Source organism: Neltuma alba, unplaced genomic scaffold, assembly GCF_004799145.2.
Source record: "Neltuma alba isolate B1F8T4 unplaced genomic scaffold, ASM479914v2 tig00003057_pilon, whole genome shotgun sequence".
Classification (NCBI taxonomy): Eukaryota; Viridiplantae; Streptophyta; class Magnoliopsida; order Fabales; family Fabaceae; genus Neltuma; species Neltuma alba.
In genome coordinates, this window is record NW_021633125.1 from 48,709 (window position 1) to 75,457 (window position 26,749).

Below are 26,749 nucleotides of genomic sequence, written 5' to 3' on the forward strand. Positions count from 1 at the left end.
AGCTATATATCACCATCGGCACTGAGGCCGCCTAGCTTGAGTCTTACTCTTTCTCTATTCGCATGCCGTCTTGACTCACATAAACGGTATTTACAACTGGTTCACTGGAAATTTCGTTTGGAGATTGGACACTGTCTGATTAAATGTCTGTTTGTGCAAGAGGAAATTTCGTCATTGCCTTTCATTGTTTTCCAATAAATTCTCGAGCCTATCAAATCAAAAACCGGCGCATCACCGGAAGAGAATATTGATTTCTATGCAGTGTTCTTAGAGAAATGAGCAGGTGTCCGGGCATATATTTTGATATTGGGAAAAGAGCTAAAGGTTTAAGGATGATTTTATTTTCTTTTCAGATTCTTTTCATTGATTGTTTTTTCTCTTTAAGATTCTAACACGCTTGTGATTTCATTTTTCTTAGCTGTTCTTCACAAGGACTATGCTCACCAACCACCAATTCACTTTCACTACCAAATGATGGACTGGAATCTAGATCTGTCTTGTCAAGGTAATTGAAATATAAGCTTTTCCCCCCTCTTCCTTGTGGCTTAAAAAACTTTTCTGTTAGAAAAATATGTTTACAAGAAACAAACTGAATTTTCAAAACCTGTGTCTTCGCTTTTTTTTAACTCTGAAATAACAGTATTGATCCTAAATATTTTACCCGAAAATGGAAATAATTAATGGCCATGGAATTTAATAGCTGACCACGGTGTCTTTTATGTTGCAACTGCAACAGTGGACGAAATTGTGCCTGGAGTTAGAAGCCTCTGCAATTTTACACTCCCTGATTCTGGGAAGGTAAAATCTTTCCTAACTTGCAAAACATAATAAAATTATTTATGCACTTTGCGCGTGGAATTTTCAAGTTATCTTTGAGCTTAAAAGGCTTTCTTCTCATGTTTTGTATATCACGTTTACCTTAGACTCTCAGATTGATATCATCTTTGAAGATGACTCAATCATCATGATCGTCCTTCTATCTATTTGTTAAGAACTTCATCAATATCATCTTAATCCTTTTGAATTTTGATGATCACAGGTGGAACTGCAATACTTGAGTAACTACACTGGAATAACTGGGTGCATTGGATTAATAGGAAACCTTGAAAGAGGATATGACCCTGTGGTCAACTTCTCTGGTCTTATAGGAACAGATATTCTATCTTTGGGGGCCAAACTTGCATACGACATTTCGACAAAGGAATTCAGGAAAATGAATGTTGGTTGCACCTTCAACACTGCGTTCCTTGTTGCTTCTATGACCATGTGAGCTTCACGAAATATAGTTGCGCACACACAAGTTCAAAATGTCCACTTAGACTACACCTGTGATTGGTTTGAGCTGGATCTTTGTGAAACTATCATGAGATTCTCAAGTTTGGTTTGATACAGGCATGACAGGTTTGACACTGTGAAAGCATCCTTTTATCATGAGGTGAACCCTCTGACAAAGACAGCCATAGCAGCAGAGGTGAAGCATAGGATCTCAATGAATGAGACCGGTGTGACTATTGGTGCTCAGCACGCATTGCTACCTTGCACATTGGTGAAGGCTCGACTTGATACCTATGGAAAGGCGGGTGCTCTTATTCAGCAACAGTTCTGGCAGAGAATTTGTATATCCGTGGCTGGAGAAATGGATTTTAGGGCCACAAGTAAACTTCCTAAGGTTGGCCTCTCCCTGGCTCTAGCACCCTAGTCAATCTCAAGGAGAAAAGCTACTATCTAGCACGCTTGATGAACGATTTCATTATTTATCGCTATCCATTTTAAATCAATATTGCAGAATGTCGACAATTTTTACGAATAAAGACAATGATAGTTGACAATATTTTTACGAATATTTTTTGCGAACAGGATTTAACGTTCCCAAATACCTATAAAGTATTAAAAAAAAAGCATAAGATGCTTAAATACCCTAAAAGTATCCACAAAGAAATACCCAGTATGTGAACAAATTTTTTTGACTCTTATACATCCTGAAAGTTTTATTTCCGAGTACTGGGTATTGAGTGTTCCTTTATAGATATTTCTAGGATATTTGAGCACCTTGTTCTAAGGAAAAATTAATTTGCTCCTTTATCTTCAATCTTAAAATGCTTTCAACAATGATAGCCCAAAAGATGGGAGTTGGCATACTATTTCTCTTGTTTACTCTGTTTTAGAGAGCTTGATTATAACGTATTTCCCAATACCAAGCAACATTATCGAAAAACAACAGACAGTCTCTTATTCTATGATTGAGCATAAGTAAACTCCAAAGGTAAACAAAAGAAAAGAAATTTCCTTGAAATCACCATTCACACCAAAGAAAACAGGTAACCTACAGGGGCAGTTGATGGTTTTAAGTATCCAAAGCAGGGTATTTAAAAAGGGCATGGCCCACCAATCCACAGAACTATTATCTACAGTAATACTGATTGTTGCCACAAAACAAGATCAGAAAGCACAGTTCATAGATACCCTCCACGCGAATAGTCAACACAGTCTCATCCATAGCTGTACAAACCAGATAAAAGAGCTGGGTGATATAGAAGCTACTGATGAGAAGCCTGAAGAAGTCCATCCCGAATTTGAGTGGCTACATCACGAACGGCACCAGGTCCATGAGGAATGAACACAGCAGAAGATTTGGAGGCAGCACCAATTTCTTTCATGGTATCGAAATACTGAGTCACAAGCACCATGTCCATCACATCTTTAGCAGTGGTTCCTGGTACATTTACTGAGAATCCAAGCACACTGTCTCTTAAACCATCCACAATTGCTTGACGTTGCCGAGCAATACCCATTCCAGAGAGATACTTGGACTCTGCCTCACCCTCAGCTCGCTTAATTTGCAAAATTTTCTCTGCTTCTGCCTTCTCATTAGCTGCCACCCTCAATCTTGCAGCTGAGATAAAAAGTTATTGTTAGAAGACGAGCACAGACAAAAAAGAACAACTTTTTCACCAATTTAGTCAGCCAATGGATAAAGAGTACCTTGAAGTTTGAATTCAACACAGAAATGTGGTTAAATATATAACCAAATGAGCATTTAGTTCGAGTTAACTGTTCAAACTCTCTGTAGCCAAGCTAATCAGTGAGTCCTATCAGGTTGGACTTAATATGTAGGTATCAAGAACAAAATACCAGTAAAACAAGGCACCGACAATATCAAGCCACATATCAGATTTAAGATCTAACACTTGAGACATAGTCTTAAATAGGTTTTCATTAATTCATGTGTGTAATAAAGACATCCTAGGCTGGAGAGAATTAGCGAAAATGAAAATATAAGACATAATGCTCATATAATATACCAGCATTGATTTCATTCATAGCCCGCTTGACATGCTCATCTGGCTCGATATCAACAATCAGTGTTTGAACGATTTCATAGCCATAAGCTGACATAGCCTGTTAAAAGAATATCAATTCAGAATCAAGTTAAACAACTTAGAAGTTTACATCATGATAAGTATCACAAAAATTAACCTTCTCAAGTTCTTCTTCCACTGCTTTTGCAATTTCATTTTTCTGCTCAAAAGCATCATCCAAATTTAGCTTCGGAACACTCGCTCTGATTACTGCAATAAGAAGGGTAATTTCTTCTTATCTGATAAATAATAAATTAGCTTAGTCTGTATCTGCAACATCAACCAATGTTCTGGTCTGGTTTATACCGTCAAAAACATAGGCTTGGATTTGGGACCTTGTATTGGTGAGTTTGTAATATGCATCATAAGCCTTATCAGCCAGAGCACGGTATTGAACAGAAGCAACAACATTGACAAATACATTATCCTGAAAGCAAATGATCACAAACACCAACCAACTGTGTATCACTGAAACAAATTATTGTACAGTAATGAGCACTAACGTACTGTGAAACCTGAATTAGGAGAAGTTACACTTCAATAAAGGGATGCGATGATGGCCATTGATGGGCATGGGATAACCTAAATAGTAAATTATAACCAAAGTCACAGGAAAATAACAAACCTTTGTCTTGGTCTCACACCGGACATCCAGTTGCTGAAGCCTCAGAGAGAGATGGCCAGCAAGTTGACTTCCGATAATCCACGGCATGCAATGGCATCCTGGCTCAAGTACCTCTTCAAACCTCCCAAATCGTTCTTTCATAGCCACTGTCGATTGTCCAACTTGTACACAACAGAAAAGATTCCCCATTGCACTTCACTTACGTCTAAAATCTACATATATATATATATATATTTATATACACACCAGCATATCATCAACCCAGTTAGATAGAAGTTTGGAAATGAGATTCGTAGTACACAAGCAATATATATGCAAAAGGTCAAGTCTTCAGGAATACGTGCCAACTGCAGATGCTAAAATTGATTCCAATGGGAAAAGAAAAACAAATCAAATTCCACAAAACAGGGGGAAAAAAAATATTCTTGCCTAGAATCCATTCATATGTTCTGGTTTTTTGTGTTATTAGTTTGCACGTAAAAGTATGCATCAAAATTCTACTGGCATCTCACACACACGGAGCTAAGGAAACTTACGTGTCTTGAAAATTTATATGAGAGCGGATAGAGGTAGAATTAGAAAGAAGAAAGATTATTGGCAGAAATCAGAGCAACACGGCAGAACAAGGTTAAGCTTTAAATGAAGACCCAGCAAAGCTGACTTGAGAGACCTTTTCACAGTTTGCTTATACATCACGATCAATAAGTATCCATTTGTACCATTGAAAAATAATATTCTCATAGTTCTTCCCTATCTTTCAAGAGAGTGAATCATCGCTCAGTATTTGTCTGAATCAAAGGCCAACCAGCAAGACAAATACACGCCATGTAGGAATAACTTTATTTTTATGTATGGATTGGCATTAATCAACAGACAAATTTAATCACCAACGACCAAGCTACAATGATTGATATTAAGTAATTATTTTTACAATTAGGTCTAATTGAATAAATCATATTGCATTTAAGTATTTTCAAAGATATCTCAACTCACAACTAATTTTGAAGCCAATAATCCTGTTTAATCTTATTAAGGGAATTTCTATCATTGACTATTTTCATGCCTTTTGAAATGGTTATTCTCTTCAAACCCTGGCCATTCCCGTTGATTGAGCAATTTTTGGTCCAAGTGAGTTGCCACTTCTCTTCAACAGCATGGATCCCTCATTATTTTCAGGTATATTTGCTGTCATTAATATGATTTTATTGTATCATGCATCACCATCAATAATGACCCTTTCGTTTTAATGAAAATCCAATTTGTGCATGCACTACAATATCTATGATACTGTGTGTCTGAATCCAAAGCCAACCAACAAGACAGCCTTTGAAAATTTCGTCAAGGTGGTTCCAGCTAACATCTTGTTCTCACAGATTAAACCTAGAAACAAATTGGCTAAATAGAATATAAATGAGAAAGCTATATACTTGTCATATGTGTTTACTTATATCGTTCGACGTAATTCCCCCTCAAGTTTTGACAAGTATAATATAAATTATTTAAATTATTTGAGAAGTCAAATAAGCGACCCCTTCAAACTAAGGCGGGCTTGGAGAATAAGACGGGTTTAAAAAACCCAGCACCTTTCAGATAAAGTATCTAAAGTGCGAACAGAGTATACAATGAGTTCCCAGAACAGAGAGATTTCACACAAATTCACAAGAGAAAATGAACTTCTGCCTGAGAAAAATCAAACTTTATACCTGATACTTGCCTTCCTGGAATCGGAACAGAGAACCCTGTTGCTTAGTAGTGAGGATGATGCTCGTTATCCTGGGTTCCAAAGCGCGACCGTTATAAAAAGCAGTTTTAAAGGAACGTTCCAAGAAACCACGGGCGCGCCGCAACGTGAACGGTATGAGGAGGAATAATGCTGCTTGAACCTTACGTAACGATCACAGAAAATTCCCATGTTTTGCAGTGTTAATTAATGAGGCACTTTTTTTGGCCATAAGCATTAATGAGGCACTTCAATGGAAGTTTTATATATTTTATAATGTTTATGGGGGCATTTATATAATTTCTAAATTAATTCTGAAGTTATTGGAATCTCTTAAATATTCACATGCGCGTATAGCCTGCCCTGAATGATAAAGCTTTCCATTTGATTTGTATTCCTTCATTATCTCAATAATTAATAAAATCAAATACTCTTATAATTTTCACCCAAATGTAAATACTCCTCCGGTCCTAATTATAAGACCCAATTGACTTATTTGAGGAGATTAAGGAAGTAAGTTAAGTTGGTTATTTATAATAAATAAGTGTTGTTATTCCTAAAATATTCTTGCTAATTAAGTATATTGGCTAAAACTATCATTATTAGAAGGATTATCTTGGAAAAAAATGCATAAATATAAGAGAGAAAATGGATTGGGTCTTATAATTAGGACCAAATAAAAAGTCAAATTGAGTCTTATAATAAGGATCGGAGGAGTATGTTCAAAGTACTAAACCTGCTTTTCTGTTTTGCGGTTACACGTTATTGTCAACTGTCATATTTGGCTGTGAATCATTTGCACGGTTCATGAATGTACATAAATAAAGATGGTTCAGTAGAAAGGCAAGGGTGCCGGACCCTGCGATGTAAGGCTATTTTAGTCAATTCATTCAAAGATATATACTCCTTTGATCCTAAACATAAATCCCCTATGCACACTAGTATAAGGATCTTATATTTAAGACTAGAGGAGTATTTGATGTTTTAAAATTAATGAATCAGAATTTACATCAATTCATAAAGATCAGGCTAATAGAAAATAATTTAATTTAAGTATTATGCACATGTTAATTAATAATTCCGATATATAATTTGATGAAGAAATATTTTGTGCCGAATTGCTCAGCTGCGTGAATATCAACATGCAAAGCAGCTGGAGAATTCGGCTTCATATTCATCAGTGAAACTATAAAGGCTTTGTGATGAAGGGGCTGATCATCCATTTGTCACATTTATTTAGAACAATACTTAAAAGATGAAATTCTTTATATTCATTATGTCAAGTTCTCTGGTTATATATAATCATGCATATTATTTTTAAAATATTAGTAATATTTAATGTCATTTAATTATAAATCCACATTAAAAAAGTTAAAACATATGACCAGACATAACTAGAGAACTTAGCATAATAGATATAAGAAACTTGATTTAAGTATTTTTCATTTATTTATGGTTGACTAGTAATAATTTTGGAAACTTCGTATTGTTCAAGTTTTCCCATGGTATGTCCAACCGTAAATATTCCTCATTGCTTTTTATCAAATTTTTTCTAGAAACAATCCCAAAATAAATAACCGTTGAATTTTAAAACTTTAAATCAATAATTAGTACAAAAATGTGTTGTGGTTTATTTTTTGAATGTAGTCATTTTCTTTACGAGTATAGTAACTAATACTGATTTGAAATTTTGAAATTCAACAATTATTTTTTTAGAATTTTTCCTTTTTGCTGTTATGGTTTTTTTAACCAAATATTATGGTTAATTGAAAGTAATTCGATCGATTTATGTTTGATTTAATTGTATCTCCCATACAATATAATTAACCTTTAATTTAATTTAATTTAATTTGACTATCATTAATGTTTAATTATTATAATTATTCGCAACTTATATGTTCCTATTTTGTGTTTATCAGAGTTTCCTACACACACTCACTTATGTATGTCAATATCAATATATCAAACACACACACACACACACACACACACACACGGGAAAAAATCCCTCCCTCTCATTTTTTCCCTCTTTAAAAAAATATTTGGGCCATGAGCTATTTCTGTCTTCTTAATTTTTTTCCCATCTTTCTGAGAAAAATCTTGTAGTTATGTTAACGTCAAGACTGGGGGGGAAATTAAAGTCACGCACACGCATAGGGGAGAGTCTGTTTAGGGACTCATTGGGCCTTGTTCGGCCCATACTAACTAATGGGCGCAAAACCCCGCCTTTACCTATACGCGTGTGTGGGGGAGAAGGGAAAAAAAATTAACACGTGGCTTCCTATAGTTTTAACTGATTTTAATGGGGTCCTTGTTGTTTTCTCTTTTTTATTGGCTCCCAACAATTTTCACAATTAGAGGCATTAGTTCTTATGCTCATAATCTATTGATTATAACTAATATGGATATTGATTAAACCAGATGTAAGTTGTTACAAAATATAAAATAAAAGGAAGTTTTTAAAAATAAAATGAGGAAATTATAATAAATAATTACTATTATCTTTTTTTTTTTGTATAGATGAAACAAGGGTATAGATTGTGTAATAATCATGATCTCTAATGAGGTTGATTTTGTTTCTATTTAGACTCGTGCGGCAAACTTAATTCAAGTATAGATTGTGTAAGAAACACGTCATTTGATGTCGTTTTCTTTACAGATTAACAAATTATGAGTATATAATTAAAGATTAAGTGAAACTATCAGGATTCGTACATTAATTTATCTGACATTTAATTTTTAGAATTCGGAATTATTGAGGTTATGAACCAAGAACCAACTTCAATTTCGTTTATCTATTCTGTTTTTTTAAACCATAATACTCCTCCGGTCCTTATTATAAGACCTCATTTGACTTTTTATTTGGTCCTAATTATAAGACCCCAATCCATTTTATTTCTTATATTTATGCATTTTTTCTAAAATAATCCTTCTAATAATGATAGTTTTAGCCAATATACTTAATTAGCAAGGATATTTTAGGAATGACAACACTTATTTATTATAAATAACCAACTTAACTTACTTCCTTAATCTCCTCAAATAAGTCAATTGGGTCTTACAATTAGGACCGGAGGAGTATAATAAACGTGACTGGGAGAAAAAAAAAATCAACGTTGTTGCCCAACGAATATATCTAATAAATCTTATTGATGTTTGACACTAACAAATTTTGCATCCAGACGAGTCCATGTTTTCAATTTCTTTTTTTGTTTCTATCTTCCACTGGGATTCGTTTTGATTCAACTTTATCAGCGGGCCCTCCACAAAACAAGCCTGCCCCGACCTGTGGCTTATACTGCAAGTCTCCTATATCCATACAATACTTTATTGTCCTGCCTACTCCTCCATCAACACACAAAAACAAAGCAGAGAAAAAGAAAACAAAATAAGAAAAGACAAGAAGAAGAAGAAGCAAATAAACAATACAGTAGAGAGAAGTCAGGCTCCTCCTCAAATTGGCCAGTCTCTGATTTGTGATTCTGTCGTTATTTCACAAGTATAAACAGGAATTTTTTATCATATTGAACCTCATTAAAAATGGAGTGATTAAGCATTTGAGAACACATGAAGAATGGAGGAGGTAGTCCACTGATAGAAGAAGGAATCTGCATCAATAGTGATTCGCACCTTCAGCGAAGCCGAAAAGGAATGAAATTTTGACACTAGGACCTACACTATAGATGCCTTATTGAATAGGTAAATGACCAGTGACTGCTCTCTCTCTCTCTCTCTTATTATTTGGGAATTCTATATACCATAATCATGATTAAAGAGCGGTGCCTAATAGCTCTCTGAATCATGAAACAAATGGCTGTACTTAATTTCCTTCTAGTGCTGCGTTGACCTTGTTGGTCTGTACTTGTAGGAATTGGCCCAGAACAGGTAATGCAGAAAGTTGATTGCACTGAGAACACACATGAGCCAGTAAAACCTTTCAAGGTGATAATAATTCAAGTTGCTACCAGAGAGCCAAGGTGTGGCTGCAAAGGCCCCAGTGAGCCTATTCACAATCGAAACAAGAACTGTACTGAGGAAGTATCCCATGGCCAGTGAGGCCCATGCTAGAGCTGTGGCCACTGACCTCATGCTCAGTGGTGCTTCTGTGAAAAAGAATTCCATCATGCCAGCCAAAGTGAACAGGTCTGCCGAACCAAGGAACGAGTACTGCAATGCCACCCAAAGAAATGTGATGGGTAGAGGTTTGGCTGAATCTAACAAACCAAATTTTGAAGCAACTTTCTTTCTCTTCATTTCTACTAAAGCTGCCACAGCCATTGCCACAATAGAGAGGAATAACCCAGTCCCAATTCGTCGTAAATGGGTGATCCCAGTTTCTGTTTTGGTAATTTTTCTAGCAAATGGAGCAATAATATGGTTGTATACTGGGGCAAGGATCATGATGAAGATGACAGGAAAAACAGGTAGAGAAGCTGGTGGGACCTTGAAGGAGCCAAGCCTTGTGTCCATAGTGGCAGACTGTTGGACTGAGAAAGTGGAGAGCTGAGCAAGGCAACAATTTAGCATTATGGTGGACAGAAATATTGGAAGAGTCTTTATTACTATCTTGACCTCTTCCACTTCCTTTTCTTTGCATCGAAGCTTTGCATGGACTGGCTCCATCACTGCTCCATTAAGGAATTTAAGACTTCCTGTCAAACTCTGACTTTGCTCTTGGACCTTCTTTTTAACATTAATGTTAATCTCTTCTCCCTCGGTAATTTCAGTGGTCTCGGATGGACTTGTGACCCTGCTCATTACCGCATTACTTGAATTCCTAGCTTTGCAGTTGTTGATAATTGCAGCAGTAACAACCTGCAAGCAGATATAAACTTGCTTCTTAAGCTTTTTTCAAAACTCAACGTGCTCCACACAGATGTGTGTGTGTGTGTGTGTGTACCTTGAACACAGTGGTGATGGGACTTCCTATAGGAATTTTGGTCCTGTAAGTGGCAGCTCCAAGGAGAAAAACTGGGATGGAGACCAGTATTGCTGCAGTTGCAACTCCTAAACCCCATTGCCAGCCTTTGTTATCTTCAATCCAGACCACAAAAGTTACTGCAATTAATGCCCCACATGAGAGGCTAAAGACAAAGTAATTGAAGAATGTAGATCTTTGCTTCCTTCCCCCTGAAGTAGCCTCATCAAATTGCTGGGCTCCATGAGGAGGAAGTGAACCTTTTATTCCCCCCACACCCAATGCCACCAGATAAAGGCCTGTAAATAGCATCGCTGCCTTCTCGTCATCAGCTTCCTGGCATAGACTTTTGGTGTTTCCCGCAACACAGCTTGGTGGTTTCAGTGATGGTATATGAGCTTGTATTGTCAGTATTAATAAACCCTATTTCACGTTTAAAAAAAAAAAAATCTTACATCACAGGAAACCTTAACTAGCATCATATTATTTGTATAAAATACACTTTTGTTATGGAAGAAAACTTAGTTTGACTAAGATAACCACAAAAGGTGTTTCTAACGACATTTCAACCCAAAGCAAGAGTTTAATACTACCTCTGGTCCTAATTATAAAACTTCGTTTGTAGACTACAAATAAAATCTTATAATTGGGACAAGAGGTAGTAATATTATCATGAAATGGTTGGTTACCTCAGTTTTTGATAAACCATCACCATTATGAACAAACTATATAAGAACTGAGCGTGAGTGGACCCTACTTCTGGTCACCATGAACATCTTGGCTAGCTTTTTGATGTCTTTGATTACAATATATGTATATATATTTATTAATTTCTTCTTCACTCACTTCTGTTTTGACTTCTGGTTGGGTAAGGGATGAATATTTAAGAAGGGCATCAACAGGTGGGGCTAGCTCGGTGCCGTGATTTGAGTTGTCCATATATTGGCCACGTGGTGTTCACGTGCCTATTACGATTCATTGGTTGCTCTCTTCTAGAATTATCCTTTAAAAAGTTCATGTGGCGATTCTTCCTCCCAGAGGAATGAACAGCCTAGAAGCCCACCTATAAGAGCTAACTAGCTTGTACTTGATCTGTCTACGTGCGGTTATCTTATTGTAACTATTACAGTGCCTTTTCTTCTGCTTTCTAGTCGATTGATGAAGATGTTGTTTTGCAAAGTTAATAAAATAAAAATAATAAATAGATAAAAGTGTGTGGTTCAATCTAGCTACTCACCATGAACTCAATTGCAGCGCTTATCAAATAGATGGAGAACGTAGTTAAATAGGTATCTGCCAAAAAACCTCCAAGAACAGCAAGGAGGAAGGATGTTCCCATGAAGTTGGTGACAATGTTAGAGGAATTGGACGGGGAAAAGTGCATAAACTTTGTCAAATACAAAACAAGGTTGCTTGCATTGGCAAGATATGCCAGGTTTTCCAGTACCTCCACAACTGCAATTTGCAATGCGTAAAAATTAGATATATAGATATATACACTTAAATATACAACCGTCTGTGAAACAAAACGATAAAAGAGAATTATGCAGCTGAAAGATATCTCAGTTTCCACTATCCAATATTTTATTAATGTCAACAATTCAGGGAAACAGAAAATATGGACTTAGACTGCACAAACCTAAAACGAAGGAGGCAGCCAGCATGCCACCGTGGCGTCCTCTCAAGGCAGGTCTGTTTCTCCAATCTACGTAACCTTCCCATGCGTTCGAACTAGCTTCAATATCCTGTCAGGTTCTCAGTACGTTTAGAACAAAGTGATAGTGCTTAGAACCCAAGATGGATACAAGAGAAGTGATGGAAACTAATGAGGTTTAAAGTTCTACCATGATCTCTAAACTTCTATCGTCTCCTTTATTCTCTTATTCTGAGGCGGTTGCAGCAGCACTGGCTGGGGATGCTTGTGGGATATAACACTACTAGGTCGAGAAATAATTCTTCCGTTATACTAGAAGTGATAAACATAATATTATTTATAAGCTGAAGAAATGGGGTTTCCCACAGAAGAGGAAAGATCTAGGCTTCGTGAAAGTGACCATTCACTCTCTCAACATATATAAATCTCTTTAGTTTTTACCTTACATTGAGGTTGACATTTCTACTGTTATCATTGTCCTTGTTGGTTGGTTCTCCATTTCACTGGGAGAAGGGAAAGATGAGAAAGAAGATCCCAGGAACCAAATCTTTCACCAATATACATTTAGTAGTTCATATCTTCCAATTAATTAATTAAATTCCTGTCCTTGTATCATTGTTCTGTTGGTTTCTGATAGGACAGGGTTGCAATATATGGAAATGCTAATCATGACAGTTAATCAGATTTGTTTAAAATGAGCCACATGTAAACTGGTGTTTGAGGATGATATTGTTCAGGAACAAGATGATTTGCATATTGGGAATCAAAGGTGGCGTTAGATTATTGCATGGACAACCACGCAGTGTATATTTGTCACCATGCCTATCAGAGGGATAATGGATATGAAGGCATCAGAAGATGAAACACAAATGTAAAGAAGCAAGTGGGCAAATTGATAGAAGTCATAATTATATGATGTTGAGCACGAAGAAAAAGTTATAAAGAAGCTTTTCAAGTATGTCCCACCTATATAGTGCTAAGTCCACTGTGACTTAATGCTAATATTGACAGATCAATGCTTTGTCCTCTACGCTATCTCTCTTAATAACCATCCTACGTCCAATTTTTCCTGACCTATAGAGATTTAAATAATTTTTCGACATCTTTAAAACACATTCATAAAAATTCTTAATGTTTGAATTTAGGTATACGCAAATTGCATATCAAGACTGTGATTTTTAGCAACCAGACCATTTATGAGTTTAATATGGTCATGTGAACTTTGTCTCTTTTGAGGTTGTCAGAGAGCTATAAGCTTGAATGGGACCGAATGGAACTTCTCTCTAGCTAGGGCCATTTGAGGAGGAACCTATTCCATACTATGGTATTCCCTGCAAGCAAGAGTATTCTTTCAGGGCTATATAAGTCCCATATCCTTGATCATAAAAACATGTGGTTGTGGATAAGCAAAAGAAACGTGCTAGGTGGATTATTATGGATCTTCATCATCAAGATCTCCAAATTGGGTGGCCAGGTGCATCCAAGTGATGGGCCCCTGCACCCCCATTCTCACCATTTACTCTACTCATTGGAACTACGTATATAAATAAACTAGAGCAGGAAGCTAAGTTTGATCGCAGACAAGCATTAATATTTTGACCCCAATAAAATAGAGGACTTTGTGGAAGATAGAAGAACACGGTAAGGGATGAATAGCCTAGAACTGTGTGTGTTTCTAGAGCTACCACTCCATATCAGTGTCTCACTTCCACGGTATCCTCTTGTGGATAAGATGGTTTAAAGGATCCATCTCACAGAATTTTAACCCCTTAGGATTACAATAATATCTGTTAAGGGAGTTAATTCGGTAGGGTATTGAACAAGACCTGATCTTTTTAGTTGTGAAAATGATTAAGAACCAATCGTTGCTCTTGTAGGAATTGTCACTCTCAGAAGGCCAGGGCTATACCCCACTGTAGAGAACCCTCTCGGTCAGGTCAGGAACATATTCCCATCTAGAATATGGACCAATTGCGATTCTTGAACGTATTGTGCTATTTCGACCTTTAAGGTCCCAAAATTGGCATCTTTGTTTCTCTCCAACTTGTCATCTTTAGAGAATTCAAAAATTATATACGCTTTAAAACATGCTTGTGACGTCGGCCAAGAATAACTTTCATGTCCTAAATGAGAAGCAATTGGAAGGTACCACTAAATGAGAACTTCTGGCAGTAAATGTTAGATAAATGGAAACATGGAACTTCATGAAGAAATAAATTAACCCCACCACATTACAAAAGAACAAAAAACGTGGGATCTGTTATAGTGACCACAATGGATGGGTATCATCAATCCACATTGGTTCAGCAATTTCTTCAGCTTTAAGCTATGAGGTAGGATATTTTCTATGATCACCAATTAATAGTGCAGCACCGCCCACAAAAGCTCAGTGGATTTTGTCTTGCATATAAGTAGTAATGATTTGGACTTGTGAGCTGCATGTATCTCTATTCTTTGATCCCAGAAGACATAATGGTGGTGACTGGTGAGAGGTGCTGAGATTCTGCAGATACGAATGAAATGTGAAAGGCAAGAATGGTGGTGCTAGTACATGGATGTATCAATGAAGGTATATTCTATTCTGAGAATGAAGCATGCAAAACATGGTGGGTCAGACAGAGAGAGAAATTAAAGGTGATAGAGGGAGAGATAGAGTTGTGGAAGAAGGTGATTCGGTGAAGGTATTTTCATCCAGTGTTGTGTTGTAGCTTTGAGCTGGAAAGTTGAGGAAGAAATTAAAAAGAGTACTGGATCATTCCGTAAACATCTCCTTCATGATCTTGCGCTTCCTGATCCACTTAGAGTGGCTTTCACTGTTATAATATCTCCTGATATCCAAGTCATCCATACTACGCGTCCCAGTGGCTTCCATATCATGTTCTCTTAATATTTATCTTCAAACACACGGTTTAAAGCGTCAATTCAAGAGACATTATCAGCCTCTTCATTTATTTGTGGTGGTGGTGTTATGAGTTATTTTCCATTCATGATGAGAGACCTATTTTATGTTTATTTTGGGGTATTTTACGGGTATAGCAAGAACTTGTAATGGTGAATCTGCAAAGAAGCTTTGATTGAAGTATATGAGTATGAATTATGAAACTTATACTTAAAAATGCCCAAAAGATCAAATTAACGTTATAAATTCTATGTGCGAGGGCAAATATTTAAATACATATATTGGAGATCTATTTCCATGAAGGGCGAGTTGAAATAGGTCACTGTTATAATATAATGTTTAGCTTGTAGTTTAAATTAAACTAAAATCTACATCTTATAATGTTTTTAGTCTTTAACATAAGAGCTAGTTAAGGGTTGAATTTGATTTTAAATATGAGTTATTAATCCATTTTATTTATTTTTTAAAATATCTCTATCCAGTGTAAAAGTTTTTCATCAGAAGATAATACTAATTATCTATATGATTGAAGAATATAGTTTAGAAAGACTAATACACGTTTGTGACAAATAATCAACTTAACTAATAATTCTTTTAATACATATAAATTAGTTATCTAGATCTTATGTTAAGTATCAAAAATATTATTAAAAAGGGGAAGTAGTACTATTTATATATTAATACGAATTTTATTGTAACTTAGATGTTTCTTTTAGTTCTTGGTGCGAATAAAGGGGGAGTTGAAAATGATGCCTTGTGCAGCTAAACAATGTTTGGGGTTTAAGCTTTGTGAATTGAAAAAAAAAAAAAAAACACATTTTCTCCTATTTGAAACCTGAAAAGAAGAAGAAGATGATGATGATGCTGATGATGTAGCACCTTATTGAAAGGTGACTTGGTTACTTAAGGCCCAAATACTTTAGCCGGAAAAAGAAGTGATGTTGCCCATGTAAAGGACGAGTACCTCAGAGTTCAGACTTTCTGAATGTTCATAGCGGCCCAATGTATTTTCTTTTCTTTTTTTTTTTTTTTGCCAGACATTGTATTTTCTTTCTTTTTCTTACCCTTCAAAAAATAAACAAAACCTAAATTAAATTTGCTTCTCACCCTCCTCTCTCTCCCTTTCTTTGCCGAATATGCCGACTGATAACTAATCGGGTTTGAAATAGTACCATATCATGTATAACCACTAATTACAATAACTAGTTGATTAATTTGAAAAGATAAAAGAAGTAAGTTAAGTTAGTTATTTGTCCTAAATAGGTGTTGTCTTTCTTAAAATATCCTTACTAATCAAGTATATTGGTTAGAGCTACAACTGTTAGAAGAACTATTTTGAGGAAAAAAAAATATAAATATGGAGATAAAGTGGATTTAAATTTTATATTTAGAATCAAAATAAAAGTCAAACAATATTTTATATTAAGCACTGAAGGTAGTATATTTCTTATTTTATTAGTATTGTTTATATTTATTAATTATCGCAAACCATATCAGGTACATGTATTTTATTTTAAGAAACAGTGAAACACCGATGGCTTCTTTCCATGTTCAGAAACTCGTCTGGCTTCCGTCCACCTTCAGATCATGACCCGTTATAAACTCCGAGTCGTTCGAAGCCAGGAACAGCACCGCCTTTGCCACCAGTTCCGCCGTGAGCTCCACGCCTTCCAACCTCGCGCATTTTCGACAGAACTCTCTAGCCTGTGCTGAACTCATTCCCGCCGCCTTACACAACAATGGCGTCACTAACGCCGTGGGTGACACGCTGTTCACCCTTATCCCACGCGCCGCCAGCTGCACACTCGCCGCCCTCATCAGCCCCACCACTGCATGCTTGGACATGCAGTAGTCTGTTGCAATCGGAAATCCGTAGCTACCAGCCACACTTGCCGTGCACACTATGCTCCCTCTCACTTGCTTCTCCACCATGGCACGAGCCGCGTTCTTTACACACGCCGTCATCCCGCGGATGTTGGTCGCAAATAAACCGTCCATTCCGGAGAAGTTGAGGTCAAGGATCGTCTGCTCGGAGGAGCTGGCTACACCAGCGTTGCTGAACATGATGTCGAGGTGTCCATAAATGTTGACCGTTGACTCCACGAGCTGTTTGACTTGATCCTCGTCGGCCACGTCACAGTGGACGTAGCTGCACCGGTCAGTTCCGATGGACGCCGCCACCTGGTTGCCCAGCTCGTCTTGAATGTCGGCGATCACCACCATACGTGCAGCTTCATTGGCAAACAGGCGCGCCGTCGCTTCTCCAATACCACTAGCTCCGCCGGTCACGATGGCTACTTTCCCGGCTAACTTATGGTTGTTGATGGCGTGACTTGTCGTAGATTCTGAGGCAGCCACCATGTTCTTTGGGGAAATTGTAAGAGACGATGATAAACAGTAGTAATTAATAAACGGGCAATGTTAAGAGGTAATCTCTGGGCATTAGAATTTATAGAAGATGGCCATTAGTTTTATACGAGACTGATCAGTCCTTATTTACTCCAATCCTGCATTCACTTTTTAATATGACAACCACGGTTTTAGACTCTTCCTTTCGTTTTCAAGACTGAAACTGCAGAACAAGTGCGTGGTTTCAATTAACAAAATTTCATTAATTAGTCATTCGAAAACATCAAGGTAATCTAATATTTGTGTGACCATAGCCATGACGTATATAGTATGTTCAGGTTGTGGTTTTGTCACTTCCAACAATTAACACCAACACAGTTTAGAAAAATTAAGGCGACAAACTATTATTGGAGGGGGGAAAAACATAAATATAACAAGCACGGACCTGGATATATCATGGAGAGAATGACAGTTTGATTCTAAAAGAATAAATCAGTGATAGTTCAAGTTCTTAACAAAATTTTGTTCAGGTAAAAAAAAAATTCTGAAAAAATAAGCGTCACAAATGATCAGTTCAAACAACTGCAAATAAATTTAAGAGCTTCGCCTGTATTGAAGATATTTAAGTTTTAAACATAGCTCTCAATTTGTACATAAGATTCATATTTACAACTATTTGAATCTCGGAAAATACATTTGTTAAGAAGGTTTTAATTTTTACGCTTTTAGTTCAACAGAAAGTAGTTTCAAGCTTAAAGTAACTTCATAATACTCTGAATTATACTAAAAAAGAAAATAAAATCTTCCCATATAATAAAAAAAAATGACCTAGAAAATTTTGAAATTTATCATCAAACTTTGCTTCTTTTGTTTCATTCCACTCTTATTACGTACGCTTTTTTTCATAATCTTATTTCACTCCACTCTTATATAACAATATGAATCTTAGTGGCCAACAGTATCAGGATTGTGATAACAAGAGGGGAAAAAAAAAAACGAAGGACTAAACAAACCAGTGTGCCGTGGTAGATTTTTGCAAGGAGACTTGGTTACTAACGGCCCAGTTGTTTTGGCCCAGTGATGTTGTCCATGTAAAGGACCCATGACTCAAATTTCGGACTTTCTTTTGGCAGCCCAATCTATTTTCCTTTTTCGTCCAAAGAAGATAATTCTGCAAGAAAACAAAAAAGAATGAAATAATGAAAATGTTAAATTAAGAACAGAAACTTCAATTTTTTTAGGCGTTGGTATCCTTTTTTGTAGGCAATTCTATTTAAGACACTGTCAAGCATTAAATGTGAACACCTCTTCTAGCAGGTATTCAGCCTTGATCCACCACATTATAAGGGATTAGCTCCTTCTGGCAGTAGAAACTTCATTTTTTTTACCTAGAGCAGAAAGCTAGTAAGGTCCTGTTTGGCATTGCATTTAAAATTACTTATAAGCAAGTTTTATGTAAGCTGAGATAAAACTTTTCTCACATACTTATCTCATACTACCTTCGGTCCTAAATATAAGAGCTAGTTGACTAATCTGAGTAGATTAAAGAAATAAGTTAAATTAATTATTTGTAATAAATTGGTATTATCTTTCATAAAATATTCTTACTAATAAGTATATTGACTAGAACTACTATTATTAGAAGGTTTACCTTAAAAAAAATACATAAATATAAAAGATAAAGTAGATTGGGATCATATATTTAGAACCAAATAAAAGTCAAACAAAATCTCATGTCAAAGACCGGAAATAGCATTTTATAAATTACGATTTAAAACTGCTTGTAAACCATTCAAAATTAGCACCAAGTAATATCACCTAGCCAGGTCCCATACTGGTCATAATTATTAATGCGCAGATAGGGTTCGAAACAGTATTGTATCACGTATGTTTCTTATTTCATCCGTATTATTCATATTTACTAACTATAACACCATATCAGGTACAAATAACACACACACACACACATATGTGTGTGCGCGTATTTATTTATTTATTTTGGAAAACCCTTAAGGCTTCCCTCCGCCTTCAGAAACTCGCCAGGCTTCCGTCCACCTTCAGATCATGACCCGTTATAAATTCCGAGTCGTTCGAAGCCAGGAACAGCACCGCCTTCGCCACCAGTTCCGCCGTGAGCTCCACGCCCTCCAACCTCGCGCTTTTTTGACAGAACTCTCTCGCCTGTGCTGAGCTCATTCCAAACGCCTTGCACAGCAATGGCGTCACTAACGCCGTGGGTGACACGCTGTTCACCCTTATCCCACGCGTCGCCAGCTGCACACTCGCTGCCCGCATCAGTCCTACCACTGCATGCTTAGACATGCAGTAGTCTGTTCCGACCGGAAACCCGTGGCTACCGGCTACGCTTGCCGTGCACACTATGCTCCCTCTCACTTGCTTCTCCACCATGGCACGAGCCGCGTTCTTTACACACGCCGTCATCCCGCGGATGTTGGTCGCAAATAAACCGTCCATTCCGGAGAAGTTGAGGTCAAGGATCGTCTGCTCGGAGGAGCTGGCTACACCAGCGTTGCTGAACATGATGTCGAGGTGTCCATAAATGTTGACCGTTGATTCCACGAGCTGTTTGACTTGATCCTCGTCGGCCACGTCACAGTGGACGTAGCTGCACCGGTCAGTTCCGATGGAGGCCGCTACCTGGTTGCCCAGCTCGTCTTGAATGTCGGCGATCACCACCATACGTGCAGCTTCATTGGCAAACAGGCGCGCCGTCGCTTCTCCAATACCACTAGCTCCGCCGGTCACGATGGCTACTTTCCCGGCTAACTTATGGTTGTTCATGGTGTGACTTGACGTAGATTCTGAGGCAGCCACCGTGTTCTTTGGGGAAGTTGTAAGCGACGATGATACACACTTATTAATAAACAGGAAATGTTAAAAGGCAATCTCTGGGCATTAGAATTTATAGAAGGTGGCCATTAGTTTTATAGGAAACTCGGTCATTATTTACTCCAATCCTCCATTCACTTTTTAATATTACAACCACGGTTTTAGACTCCTCCTTTCGTTTTCAATATTGAAACTGCAGAACAAGTGCATGGTTTCAATTAATAAATTTCATTAATTAGTCATTCGAAAACATTAAGGTAATCTAATATTTGTGTGACCATAGCCATGACATATATAGTACGTTCAGGTTGCGGTTTTGTCAATTCCAACAATAATTAACACCAACACATAGTTTAGAAAAAATATTGGAGGGAAAAAAAAACATGAATATAACAAGCACGGACCTGGATATATCATGGGCAGAATGACAGTGTGATCCTAAAATAATAAATTAATGATAGTTTAAGTACTTAATAAATGTTCTGAACAAATAAGAAAATAAGATATTGTTAAGTTTTAAACATACTCTCAATTTGTAAATGAGATTCATATTTACGACTATTTGAATTGTTATTTGTAACACATTTAAAAAAAATAAGAACCTAATAACTATCATTGATTTAATTTTTTGAAACTTAAATGTCATTCTTCCTATCGAGATGAGGGATTAATTGGTATTAATATCTTCATAAATTTTTAGTCTGTAATTTCCGAATTTGAATAAATAAAAATGAAACACAACATTCACTGAAGAGGTACGGAGAGCCAAATCCCACACACACCTCCCAAAGGAATAAAAAATCCCAGGATCAAAGGGAACCATGTCAACGTTCTAAATATCCATGATGTAGTACGAGAAAACGTTTCAGGTTTTCTCACCAAAAAAAAAAAAAAGGTTTCAGGTTTCTTATTTTGTTTGCAAATTGATAGCTAACGATCCAGAGCTTAAGTTATACTAATGCATTAAGTTTTTTCTACTTTATCAACCCAATTTTTTATTTGTAGCTTGATGCATGATTGAAACAGTTAAAGACAATTACATGGTACTTAACTCTCTTTGTTGGGCAAAACAGAGATGTCCTTTAATTTATTGAGACGCAAAAAGGAGCTCTTTGCATTTCATTCACGAACCCGTAAAGCTTCCGTCGATCTTGAGATCGTGAACGGTTATAAACTCCGAATCGCTTGAAGCCTGAAACAGCACCGCATCGGCCACCTGTTTCTGTGTGAGCTCCACACCCTCCAACCTCGCGTTTTTTTTGTAACGCCCTCTCAAACTGTCCGTGCTAATTCCAGGTGCCTTGCACTTCAGTCGCGTCACCAGTCCATTGGGTGACACGCTGTTCACCCTTTATCCCACGCGCCGCCAGCTGCACACTCGCCGCCCCCATCAGCCCCACCACCGCGTGTTTCGACATGCAGTAGTCATCAGTCCCCCTCAAACCACCGACGCTTCCCGCCACCCTTGACGTGCACAATATGCTCCCCCTCACGCACTTCTCCACCATCACCGGAGCTGCGTGCTTCACACACTCCCCCATCCCGCTTACGTTGACCGCAAATAAACTGTCCATTTCGGAGAAGTTGAGGTCAAGGATGGTCTGATCGGAGGGGCTGAGAATACCAGCGTTGCTGAACATGATGTCGAGGTGCCCGTAGATATTGACCATTGATTCCACTAGGTTCTTCACAGTGGACGTAGGTGCACCTGAGGGTTCCAATGGACGCCGCAACCTCGTTGCCGAGCTCGTCTTGGACGTCTGCGATCACCACCACACGCGCACCCTGATCAGCAAAGAGGCGCGCCGTTGCTTCGCCGATACCACTGGCGCCGCCGGTGACAATGGCTACTTTGCCGGCTAACTTGCAATGGCTATCATTTTGTTGACGTTGTGATGCGAGTTAGACTGTGAGATGGCCATGCTAGGGGATATATGGTATACTTTGTAGGAGGCACCACTGGCTTTTTATAATATCAGTCCTCATTCCACCGATATTTCCAGCAAGCAAGAGGATCTTTTCAGGACTATGATTGCCTTATCCTTGATCTTGAAAATATGTGGTCGTAGCTAAGCAGAAACGCTATCTGAAGCATCCGGTTGTTGCATGCATCTTCGTTTTTCTCCAACATATCATTTGTCTGTCAAGCTAATTAAGTCCCTCTACGACTCATCCTGAAAAGATTTACCTGTGACGCTAACTGGCAGGCAAATAATCCACTTGATTGAAAGAAGAACCACTGAATAAGCAGAAGAAAATGGGATGAACTGCTAAATCATAAGGCCTTGGGTGATATTAGCTTTCCCCGGATCAATAAAATTTCTATGAAGTAATAGCTTTTCTGGCAGTAACATTAGCTTATATGCTGGATAAGTGGACTATACCCACTGAACTACAAAAAGGGAAAAAATGTGGAATCCCTTAGTGAATACGGTGGTTGGGCATTAATATACATCACTGGTTCAGCAACTTTATTCAGAACTTTAAAGGAGGATTTTCCCGTCATCAACAATTAATAATGGTGGATTCATTATTGCATGCATATAAGTAGTGTGATGAGCTTGACTTAGCTAGTGAGCTGCATATATTTCTATTCCTTGTTTTCCAGAGAAGGCGTACCATAATGGCGGCGGTGACCGGTTAGAGGTGCTGATTTTGCAGAAACGAATGAAAAACGAAGGGCAAGACTGGTACATGGATGCATCTGTGGGTTAGGTATATGCTTGTCATAGAGAAAGAAGCGCGCGCTTTCTTTTCAGAGCTAAAGGTGATAGAAAGAGAAAGAGTTGCTGAAAAGGTTGGGGAAGAAAAAAGTACAGGGCCATTCGGTAAACATCTTCATGTGCTTCCTTCCGCTTAGAGTGGCTTTCTATATAGTATCATGGCTCTGGGGACCAGCGAGATAATTGTAACTTTTGACCCTTGTCCACTTTCTTTTTCGCGAAGGAGTAACTCCTTTATCATAGCGATAAGCATTAAAATGTCCATCATTGCGATGAAATTTAAATCACTCAAAATCAATTGGAAAAATCCTAATTAAATCCATCTGAAATAATGAAATTCCAATTAAGATTTATACTTTTAACGAATTCCTAATCAGGCCTAAGACCTAATTAGAGATTTTCAAATGTTGTTGAAAGACCGAAATGCCTATTTGTAATCAAAAAGGAAAATTGAATGTAGGCATAAATCTGATTTTAGTTTTAATTATTCTAGTAGATTTACTAATGAGGATGTGGTATTTCTTAGATTTTATGTCAAAGGTGTGTTTTGTAATTATGAATGTTATGTCAACTCTAGAATTTATGGCTTTTTAGTTTTTTTATATAATAAAAATTTGATATTGAATAAATCTTGGAGACTGAAAAATTGAAAATGAATTGATGAGTCTCAATGTAAGTTGTGAAATAGCAAAATTAATTTTGATAGATATTCAAAAATTCCATGAATCTTTGATTTGATTTTTTCTCGCACAAAAAAAAAATCTTTGATCTTATTAATCTTTTACATTTGAAATCTTATAATTTTTATTAGTTCTCATATTTTTGCAATTCTATAGATATCTAGAAATTATGTATTTTTTTATCTTGAATTTTCAATTATTTTTTATTGGTCATAATTGTGATTTTTCTTTTTTGGTTTTTTATATGATAATGTTTTTGGCCAAATTTTCATGTGATAATGTTTAAAGAAAAAACATGTTAGTTAAATTCAATTAAAAGAATTAAAACTAAAATAAGGCTTTTTAATTATGAAGGGCATTTTGGTTTTTTAGTAACAGAAATCTCCAATTAGGCCTCTTGGCCTAATTAAGAATTTGTTAAAAGTGTAGGCTTAAATTAGAATTTTATTATTTCAAATGGATTTAATTAGAATTTTTCCAAATCAATTTTAATAATCTAAGTTTAAAATTTTTAACTAGTAATTTTTAGGTAAAACTTTATTTTTTAAAAATTTATAAAGAGATTATATTTATTTTGAATTATGTACCTATTAAAAAAATATTTTTTAAACAAAAATATTAAATATTAAATTTTGGCCATTCATATTAAATTTGAATGATTTACATGATATTCACCACTATTGGTGACTTTTCACTCCTCCTTTAATCTCTTTCTGTTTATTTATACGCATGCCGAAGGGTGATAACTGAGAAAATGAGAACAAACGAATCCAATGTGCGCATGGCATCATAATTGCATTATTTTAAGCTTCTGCCAACTTGAAAAACTCGAGACAGTAAAGTTAAGTATAAAACCCAGCAAGTTCAAAACACAATTTTCGCTCAAACCCCGGGGGGGGGGGGGAACACTCTATTTGGCTTCATTAACAGAGACAGAATCCACCGTCCAGTTTCAACTCATGACCGGACGTGGACGGCGACGGAGACGATGTCTCTTCTTTATTTTGGAATTGGGTTTTAGGGGAAAAAACTGATCAATGATGAAAATGCAATCTTATTGAAGCAAGAAAAAGAGCCCTTGCATTTCACTAACCGATAAAGCCTCCGTCCACCTTGAGATCGTGACCTGTGATGAACTCGGAATCGCCAGAAGCAAGAAACAGCACCGCTTCCGCCACGTGTTTGGGCGTGAGGTCGACGCCCTCCAGCCTCGCGTATTTTCTAAAACGCTCTTTCAAATTCCCCTCGCTCATTCCACTGGCCTTGATAGCCAGCGGTGTCACCGTCCCATTTGGCGACACGCTGTTTACCCTTATCCCACGCGCCGCCAGCTGCACACTCGCCGCCCTCATCAGCCCCACCACAGCATGCTTCGACATGCAGTAGTCCGTCCCCTTCGGACGGCCATGGCTGCCCGCCACGCTTGACGTGCACACTATGCTCCCCTTGACGCCCTTCTCCAGCATCGCCCGAGCCGCGTGCTTCAAGCACGCCGCCATCCCGCGGACATTGACAGCAAATAAACTGTCCATTTCGTTGAAGTTGAGGTCAAGGATTGTCTGATCAGAGGGGCTCGCCACACCGGCGTTGCTGAACATAATGTCCACGCGTCCATAAATGTTGACTGTCGATTCCACAAGGTGTTTGACTTGATCCTCGTCTGCCACGTCACAATGAACGTAGCTACACCTGTTGGCTCCGATGGACGCCGCCACCATGTTGCCGAGCTCGTCTTGGATGTCGGCGATCACCACCATGCGCGCACCATGATCGGCAAAGAGACGGGCCGTCGCTTCGCCAATACCACTTGCACCGCCGGTGACGATGGCTACTTTGCCGGCTACCTTGGAGAGGTTGTTGACGGTGTGATTTGAGGTATATTCTGAGACAGCCATATTTTGGAGTGTAAACATGTAATGTAAGTATTTTGAAGGAGGCAACACTAGAATTATATAATCCAGCCATCAAGATAAATGCCAGGTGGATTTTTATGGATGTTGAAGTTAGATGGACAGGTGCATGCAAAGTGATTGGTCCCACCATTAGGACTAATGCATGGGCCTCTGCTAGCGGAAAAAGAATTACTTCGTACTGTCAATTTCCTAAGGGCCTTTGAGAAGAAGGAGATTTATTATAGGCAGAACTGTAACTAAGTCTCAGGAAGGAACATAAGTACTGTTATAAAATTTTAATGACAACTCAGTGTTTTGCAATAATAAGTTTTAGAATAGGAAATAACAATTCCTCAATCACTTATTATTAAGATTTTTTGGTAGTTATTTCCTTTTCATGAGATTCTATTATAATTGTCCCTTTATTGTATGATATATGTCTTATTGGTATTCAATGTTCAAGTAGTACTTCTTATCTTTAATAATATAAAAAGTTAGTTGACTAATTTAAGTGTATTTAAAAAAATTAATTAAGTTAGTTATTTGTCATGAATAGATGTTACCTTTCTAAGATATCATTTCTAATCATGTGTATTAGCTATAACTACCATTTGATAAAATTTTTAACATGTGCACGCTACAAAAAAAAAAAGACTTTAGGCGACGACTTTCAACGGCGACAAAAAAAGTCGCCGCTGAAAGTGACTTTCAATGCCAACACCAAAAAGTCGCCGCTGAAACTAAGACTTTTAGAGGCGACAAAAAAAGTCGCCGCTAAAAGTATACCTTTAAGAATCATTGAGTTCACTTTCAGCAGCGACATTCTATGGTCGTCGCTAAAAGTAGACTTTTAGCGGCGACCTAATAATGTTGCCGCTGAAAGTGTAATATAATAATATATATTATTTTATAATATTAATAAATAAATTCAATCTGGCTCAGCGATAAGAAGACTGGACACGAAAGGAGGTGGTCATGAATTCGAACCTTGAAAAAGACACATTTAAGGTAAAAATATTTGAACGATGATGTGGCGGGGAGAAGTGACGTGGCAATGACGTGGAGGTGGCTAGCGATAAT

The 26,749-nt window shown here is 37.3% G+C and overlaps 7 protein-coding genes across 11 annotated transcripts; 1 reads left to right on the top strand and 6 right to left on the bottom strand.

The window, feature by feature from the left end:
• The first annotated feature begins 219 nt into the window (after window positions 1-219).
• LOC114740106 (mitochondrial outer membrane protein porin of 36 kDa) lies at window positions 220-1,831 on the top strand. The gene is made up of 5 exons (XM_028928235.1): window positions 220-324; window positions 419-505; window positions 737-798; window positions 1,040-1,266; window positions 1,393-1,831. The coding sequence occupies exons 1-5, from the start codon at window positions 276-278 to the stop codon at window positions 1,697-1,699; spliced, it is 732 nt and encodes a 243-aa protein (XP_028784068.1). The 5' UTR covers window positions 220-275; the 3' UTR covers window positions 1,700-1,831.
• A 433-nt stretch (window positions 1,832-2,264) lies between these two features.
• Window positions 2,265-5,866, bottom strand: LOC114740102 (hypersensitive-induced reaction 1 protein). 5 transcript variants are annotated; one of them, XM_028928231.1, is made up of 6 exons: window positions 5,688-5,866; window positions 3,985-4,183; window positions 3,666-3,786; window positions 3,478-3,569; window positions 3,303-3,399; window positions 2,265-2,893 (listed from the first exon to the last, which is right to left on the bottom strand). In XM_028928231.1, the coding sequence occupies exons 2-6, from the start codon at window positions 4,171-4,173 to the stop codon at window positions 2,538-2,540; spliced, it is 855 nt and encodes a 284-aa protein (XP_028784064.1). In that variant the 5' UTR covers window positions 4,174-4,183; window positions 5,688-5,866; the 3' UTR covers window positions 2,265-2,537. The 5 variants fall into 5 exon arrangements, with proteins under 5 accessions (XP_028784064.1, XP_028784063.1, XP_028784060.1 ...); XM_028928230.1 differs by having other exon boundaries at window positions 3,985-4,189; XM_028928227.1 differs by having other exon boundaries at window positions 3,985-4,196.
• Window positions 5,867-9,192: 3,326 nt separating this feature from the next.
• Window positions 9,193-12,546, bottom strand: LOC114740101 (protein NRT1/ PTR FAMILY 4.6). The gene is made up of 5 exons (XM_028928226.1): window positions 12,467-12,546; window positions 12,262-12,367; window positions 11,860-12,077; window positions 10,605-11,045; window positions 9,193-10,519 (listed from the first exon to the last, which is right to left on the bottom strand). The coding sequence occupies exons 1-5, from the start codon at window positions 12,467-12,469 to the stop codon at window positions 9,536-9,538; spliced, it is 1,752 nt and encodes a 583-aa protein (XP_028784059.1). The 5' UTR covers window positions 12,470-12,546; the 3' UTR covers window positions 9,193-9,535.
• A 4,180-nt stretch (window positions 12,547-16,726) lies between these two features.
• On the bottom strand, window positions 16,727-17,544 carry LOC114740124 ((-)-isopiperitenol/(-)-carveol dehydrogenase, mitochondrial-like). Its single transcript, XM_028928256.1, has one exon. The coding sequence runs from the start codon at window positions 17,534-17,536 to the stop codon at window positions 16,727-16,729; it is 810 nt and encodes a 269-aa protein (XP_028784089.1). The 5' UTR covers window positions 17,537-17,544.
• Window positions 17,545-19,295: 1,751 nt separating this feature from the next.
• LOC114740105 ((-)-isopiperitenol/(-)-carveol dehydrogenase, mitochondrial-like) lies at window positions 19,296-20,379 on the bottom strand. The gene has a single exon (XM_028928234.1). The coding sequence runs from the start codon at window positions 20,324-20,326 to the stop codon at window positions 19,553-19,555; it is 774 nt and encodes a 257-aa protein (XP_028784067.1). The 5' UTR covers window positions 20,327-20,379; the 3' UTR covers window positions 19,296-19,552.
• A 1,281-nt stretch (window positions 20,380-21,660) lies between these two features.
• Window positions 21,661-23,070, bottom strand: LOC114740125 ((-)-isopiperitenol/(-)-carveol dehydrogenase, mitochondrial-like). The gene is made up of 3 exons (XM_028928257.1): window positions 22,994-23,070; window positions 22,083-22,247; window positions 21,661-22,006 (listed from the first exon to the last, which is right to left on the bottom strand). Exons 1-3 carry the CDS (start codon window positions 23,068-23,070, stop codon window positions 21,661-21,663), a joined length of 588 nt encoding a protein of 195 aa, XP_028784090.1.
• Window positions 23,071-24,703: 1,633 nt separating this feature from the next.
• Window positions 24,704-25,717, bottom strand: LOC114740104 ((-)-isopiperitenol/(-)-carveol dehydrogenase, mitochondrial-like). Its single transcript, XM_028928233.1, has one exon. It carries the CDS (start codon window positions 25,688-25,690, stop codon window positions 24,866-24,868), a length of 825 nt encoding a protein of 274 aa, XP_028784066.1. The 5' UTR covers window positions 25,691-25,717; the 3' UTR covers window positions 24,704-24,865.
• Window positions 25,718-26,749: the final 1,032 nt, after the last annotated feature.